General features: G+C 42.5%; 1 protein-coding gene across 1 annotated transcript; it reads right to left on the bottom strand.

Annotated features, from left to right (window-relative positions):
- Positions 1 to 3,617: 3,617 nt before the first annotated feature.
- Positions 3,618 to 5,753, bottom strand: LOC136065139 (uncharacterized). The gene is made up of 4 exons (XM_065767910.1): positions 5,554 to 5,753; positions 5,265 to 5,499; positions 4,473 to 5,162; positions 3,618 to 4,424 (listed from the first exon to the last, which is right to left on the bottom strand). Exons 1-4 carry the CDS (start codon positions 5,751 to 5,753, stop codon positions 3,618 to 3,620), a joined length of 1,932 nt encoding a protein of 643 aa, XP_065623982.1.
- Between the last annotated feature and the right edge of the window lie 871 nt (positions 5,754 to 6,624).

Below are 6,624 nucleotides of genomic sequence, written 5' to 3'. Positions count from 1 at the left end.
CTGCTGCTTGCCGCTGCTCCTATCTCGTGAGTTGAATGCTTCCTCTTCTCACAATTTTGTTTTTCTTGTTTCTTTTTTTTTTGCTTCCCGGTCTGGGGTTTTGGGTGGTGGCTAATACTGGTGGTGGTGTTGGAGGTGATAGTTTGGTAAAGGTATGATTTAATGGTTCAGTGAGTTGCCTATGGTGTTGGATTTGCTAGATTGCTAGTTGTTTGTTTGTTTTTTTTTTTTTACTTGCAAATCTGGGTTTTTTCTAAAGAACCTAGCGAAAGAGAGAGGTTTTTTTTTTTTTTTTTCTTTGTCTACTCTTTTTCGTAAAACTTTGTGCTAATTATGTATATGAAAAATGATGAAACAAATTTTATCTTGACTTGCTTTTGGATATTTTTCTTTTATGTTTTATGTGAAGAAGAAGAAGAAGAAGAGAAAAGAGGAGAGAGACATAAAATATAATGAAAAAGACACATTTACTCCTATTTTTAATGGTGAAAAGGGAGAGGTGGGTTACGGATGTCTAACGGAGGGCACCTCAGGTGGATTAAGTGACACTTTTTAAACCACAGGTGGCCTAGTTAAAATTGGCCAAACCACAAGTGGGTTAACTGCAATTACCTCTTATGTTTCTTATGAGTCGGGCCTTAAGTTACTAAACAAAAGAAATGGGTAGGCTGGGATTTGGCTTAGCCCAAAAACTCTAGGCCAACCGGGTTCTCCAGCCTATTCTAGAACATTCTCAAACCCTCCTCTCTCTTTGAAAACTCTCAGGCCACTGTCGCCACCACCAACGGTGGGGGTGATTTCTTATCTTTCTATCTCTCAAACTAATGTCGCGGAAGCCTGAAGAGAAGCACACACGATACTCTCTTGATGAAACAGAAACTAAACTGTTAGTTTCTAGTAGTAAACCTCGAATCCACGAGGGGTTTCCCTAAATCCACAAGGAGATAAAACTGGAATCCACTAGAAGAGAAAATTGACAAAATGTCTGTGTTTATTGATAATAGTCTGCTTTGCCTCTGACGGCTACAAAACATATAAATACTGAGCAAAAACGTTTAAAACCCTAATTTGCACTAATTAAGCGATTAGGTGACAAAATTACCGAATTTTACCAAAAATGGCAAAATTGAGTTAAACGTAGAATCATAAACTACTGACCTTAAGGGTCATCCTAAAATAGACGAGACCTTATTCTGACTTTTAAACTAAAAGTTATTAAGGAAAAACAAATATTACTATAAATAGCAAAAATATTGTTTTCGGGGCCTTAACGAAGGAATTTGCCTAAAATTTGGCAATGTTCATGGTTGTTCTGGATCAGAACGCCGTTTCCCTTCAACCTGTCAAATTTCATGCAATTCCGACACTGTTACCTCTGATGGCCCCTACTAGCACCCCCCTTTGATCTTGCGTTGTGACTTCCTGCGCCCTTGCTGCTCCAAGAAGGCATGTGCTGTCTGTTCTACATCAGTCCCCCCCACTTGAAAAGAACTCGACCTCGAGTTCCCATTATCCGGTTCATCAGGAGGATGATAATCATATAAGTCAGCAACATTGAAGGTAGAAGAAATGCTCATATCTGGAGGAAGAGCAACCACATAAGCATTGTTGTTGATCTTCTTAGTAATCTGAAATGGCCCGTACTTCTTGTCCTTCAATTTGTTGTAGGTACCAACAGGAAATCTTTCCTTCCTAAGATACACCAGCACTAAATCCCCAACATTGAAGATCTTCTCACGCCTCTTCTTATCAGCAGCCTCCTTGTACTTAGCATTTGTAGCTTCCAGTTTCTGCCTCACCTCCTTTTGCATGGCCTGAATACGGTCAGCCATATTCTCTGCTGCTTGACTCACTCCTGGAAGCTCAGGTAAAGGTACCAAGTCCAAAGCGTGTTTTGGGGGCACGCAGTAGACGATGGCAAATGGAGACTTACCAGTGCTTCTATTGACTGAGCTATTGTATGCAAACTCTGCTTGGGACAACGCAAGATCCCACTGTTTGGGCTTCTCACCTGAGATACACCGAATCAGATTCCCCAAAGTACGATTAACCACTTCTGTCTGGCCATCAGTCTGTGGATGACTAGTGCTGCTGTAATTCAAGGAAGTGTCAAAACGCTTCCACAAACTTCGCCAAAAGTGACTAATGAACTTGGTATCCCGGTCAGAGGTGATAGACTTTGGCACTTCATGCAAACGCACAACTTCTTTAAAGAAAAGATTGGCCACTCGAGTAGCATTTGAAGTCTTCTTACATGCTATGAAATGGGACATCTTGGAGTACCTGTCAACCACAACAAAAATAGAATCCATACCTCGCTGGGTTCGAGGAAGACCCAGTATAAAGTCCATAGACAGATCTTCCCATGGTGCTTGTGGAACTGGCAAAGGCATATATAAACTAGTATTTTGAGATTGTACCTCAGCAGTTTGGCAGATTGGACACTTCCTCACATGATTGCCAACATCCCTCTTGAGTTGTGGCCAATAATACCTCTCTTCCACCAGTGCTATAGTCTTATCTTTGCCCATATGTCCACCCAAACCTCCACCATGCAGCTCCCTAATAATCTGCTCCCTCAATGAACTTTTAGGGATGCATAATTGGTTACCCCAAAAAAGGAAACCATCCTGGATGTACATACTATTGATAGCAGTATGAGTTTGTTGACACTTACCCCAAATATCACCAAAATCCTCGTCATTCTCGTACAGCTCCTTGAAGCAATCAAACCCTACAACTTCAGTACGTAGGGTGGTCAACAACGATGCTCGCCTGCTAAGTGCATCAACCACCTTATTGGTGACACCAGACTTGTGCTTCAGAGTGAAATGAAAGCGCTGTATATAAGCTACCCACCGAGCATGCATCCTGTTAATGCTAACTTGACTGTTGATGTGCTTTAATGCTTGATGATCCATGTATAATACAAACTCCCTCTAAATCAGGTAGTGCTCCCAATGCTTAAGAGTCCGTACTACAGCAAAGAACTCTAGTTCATAGGCTGACCATTTACTTCGAGCTTCACAAACTTTCTCACTGAAGAATGCTACTGGTCTGTTGTCTTGTGAAAGAACAGCGCCTATCACTGTCATTGGGGTTGGCCACTCTCTGATTGCACGAACCTTATCCTCATCAACATGAATCCCATCTGCATTGACTATATACCCTAAGAACAGCAACTTATCAGTCAAGAAGCTACACTTCTTCAAGTTGATATACAACTCATTGGCCGGCAACACTGCTAATACTTCTCGCACATGATTATAGTAGGCTGCTTCTGTCTTACTGTAAATCAAGATATTGTCAAAATAAACTACCACAAACTTTCCAATAAATGGTTTCAGTACCTGATTCATAAGTCTCATGAAAGTGCTGGGAGCATTAGACAATCCGAAAGGCATTACCATCCACTCATACAACCCCTCCTTTGTCTTAAAAGCCGTCTTCCACTCATCTCCAGGTTGGATCCGTATTTGATGATACCCACTCTTGAGATCCAGCTTAGTGTAACACTTGGACCCATTCAGCATATCGAACATGTCATCTAGTCGTGGAATAGGAAATCGATACCTGACTGTGATCTTGTTGATGGCTCGACTATCCACACACATATGCTAGCTCCCATCCTTCTTTGGTGTTAACAATGCCGGTACTGCACATGGACTCATACTCTCCCTGATATGCCCCTTGCTCAAAAGCTCATCCACCTGCCCCTGTAGAATCTGACCCTCTTGAGTATTCATCCTGTAATGTGGCAGATTTGGTAGACTAGCTCCAGGAGCTAAATCAATGCAATGCTGGATGTCACGCATCGGTGGTAAACCTGCAGGCAGCTCTTCTGGAAAAAACTCTTCAAACTCCTTGATCAATGGCTGAATCGCCTCCGGTATCTCAGCAACCTTCTTAGGCTCACCATCTGCCACTACTACAGCGTATACCTGTTTCAACTCCTTACAATCCCTGTCAAACTCATCTTCATTGTTCACTATAAGGAGTGCTGGCTTCCCCTCCACTTTAGAAGCTTTAGGTCTACTGCCTTCCTTAATAGGACCAAGGACAATTTTTCTGCCATTCTTAAAAAACACATACACATTATCCTTACACTTATGAGTAGCATCCACATCATACTGCCAAGGTCTACCCAATATTAAATGACATGCATCCATTTCAACAACATCACAAACTACTTCATCTACATAATATTTACCCATAGAAAAAGTAACACGACATTGTTGAGTAACAAGAGTTTCCGTACCTTTCTTGATCCAACCTATCTTGTACGGGGAGGGATGCTTTTCTGTTTTCAGTCCCAGCTTGGTAACTAAACTCTTCAACGCAATGTTTTCTACACTGCCACTGTCTATGATCAAATCACAGACCCTTTTATTGACGGTGCATCGTGCTCGGAAGATCTCATTCCGCTGGTCACCAAATTCCACCCTCGGTGTGAGTAATAACCTCTAAATCACCAAAGACTGCCCTAATGGCACGCCTTCCTTATCCTCTTGGACCTCATTGGGATCATAGGCATACAGATCTGCATCATTATACACCTCTTCGCCCTCCTGTTCACCTTCTACCTCACCCTCTTCTGCCACTACCAGATTCATTACGGCTCGCTTAGGGCAAGTACTAGATCGATGTCCTGGTTCTCCGCACCTGTAGCACTTATTCCCAGTTGGTCTAGCATAGGGGTTGGCATTCGCTACTGGCTGGGCTACGGAACCTGCTACTGCCACTGTGGATTGGTTGACACCACTATTCTCCCTAACCACAGGTTGTGACCGTGGTGTAAACATGGGCTGTTTACCTTTGTTGGCAATGGAACTAGAGGACTCCGAACTGCGATTGGAAAACTTCGAACCTATCCTGAGATGCTGAAATTCTATTTTCTTGGATAAGGTTACAGCCTCATTCAAAGTATATAGGGTTTGTAAGGATACCTGATCTCGAATGGAAAATCGTAACCTATGTACAAATCTGGATATCCGTTGATCTTCAGTTTCCTCCAAATCATTACGATTCGCCAACCTGTTAAACTCCTCCATGTACTCATTAACTGTCCGAGTACCCTGCCTGCAATCCTGGTACTGTTTGAACAACTCCTGCTGGTAATCTGGTGGTACGAACCGATCTGCCATTAACCTTTTCATCCTACTCTATGACCGTATTGGAAGCTTTCGTTCCCGAGTACAGTTTAATTGAACACGATCCCACCAGGCAGATGCTCCTCCCTTCAATTTTTAGGCCACCAAACACACCTGTTTGTCTTCTGCTGTACCCATATAGTCGAAAAACTTTTCAACCTCACTGACCCAATCCAGATACTCTTCAATGGAGACATTACCATTAAAAGATGGTAACTTTATTTTCATCCGATAGTCCCTCTGCTCCTGATAATCGCGACTATTATCCCTTGCGGGGCCACGATGATTTCCAAGGACTCTCTTTGCATACTCCTCATCTTCACTGTTTTCTTTATTGTAGTCTTGCTGCCTATTCCGGTTCGGACCACGATAGGGAGGGCCACGCACTCGGTTATCACGTCACTCTTCATCAACGCGATTAGGGTTTCGGTTAAGCAAAGTGGCAAGTGCTGCTTGAATCTGGTCCAGAGTCTGTTGGGTAGAATCACGAAATTGTTGATTTTCATCACGAAAATCAAGGAACTCAGCCCTAGTGAGGACTGGGTTATTGATGTCGTCACCGCCGTCATTTTTATGGTGGTCACCGCCTCGCCGGTTAGCCATCAGACCAGGGTAAATCAAGACTCTAATACCAACTGATGTCGCGGAAGCCTGAAGAGAAGCACACACGATGCTCTCTTGATGAAACAGAAACTAAACTGTTAGTTTCTGGTAGTAAACCTCGAATCCACAAGGGGGTTCCCTGAATCCACAAAGAGATAAAACTGGAATCCACCAGAAGAGAAAATTGACAAAATTACCAAATTTTACTAAAAATGGAAAAATTGAGTTAAACGCAGAATCGTAAACTACTGACCTTAAGGGTCATCCCAAAACAGATGGGACCTTATTCTGACTTTTAAACTAAAAGTTATTAAGGAAAAACAAATATTACTATAAATAGTAAAAACATTGTTTTCGGGGCCTTAACAAAGGAATTTGCCTAAAATTTGGCGACGTTCATGGTTGAATCTGGATCAGAACGCCGTTTCCCTTCAACCTGCCAAATTTCATGCAATTCCGACACTGTTACCTTTGATGGCCCCTACTAGCACCCACCTTTGATCTTGCGTTGTGACTTCCTGCGCCCTTGCTGCTCCAAGAAGGCATGTGCTGTCTGTTCTACATCACAAACCCAGACCCAAATGTCTCAATCTCCTCTCTAATCCGCCGATCCTAAAAAGCTGAAGCCACAAACACCAACAGTGGTGGTTTCCTCTTATTCTACTACAAACTTGCCACTCTCGAACTCGAATTCACTTCTCTCTCCCTATTCGAAAATTTCAAACCCTAAGGGTCTCTCACTTCCTCTCTTTGATTTAGGGTTACCTAAAAAGGCTCTAGAATTTGAGTTCATGTGCATTTCTAGTGTGTGAGATTGTGTACAAGAAAATGTATATATGATGTATGAACAAGTACAATGAGAAAAGGATTA

The sequence above is a fragment of the Quercus suber genome, unplaced genomic scaffold (assembly GCF_002906115.3).
Source record: "Quercus suber isolate HL8 unplaced genomic scaffold, Cork oak 2.0 scaffold_860, whole genome shotgun sequence".
NCBI lineage: Eukaryota > Viridiplantae > Streptophyta > Magnoliopsida > Fagales > Fagaceae > Quercus > Quercus suber.
The sequence above is the reverse complement of the archived record's forward strand: the minus strand, read 5'-3'. Positions and strand labels throughout refer to the sequence as shown.

What these genes read in the sequence shown, in the direction of transcription:
- LOC136065139 (XM_065767910.1), bottom strand. Translation starts at nt 5,753, where the DNA reads ATGGCTAACCGGCGAGGCGGTGACCACCATAAAAATGACGGCGGTGAC. An exon ending in CCTAATCGCGTTGATGAAGA is followed by an intron (nt 5,500 to 5,553) that starts GTGACGTGATAA and finishes GAACCGGAATAG; the next exon opens with GCAGCAAGACTACAATAAAG. An exon ending in TGCCATTAGGGCAGTCTTTG is followed by an intron (nt 4,425 to 4,472) that starts GTGATTTAGAGG and finishes TTTGGTGACCAG; the next exon opens with CGGAATGAGATCTTCCGAGC.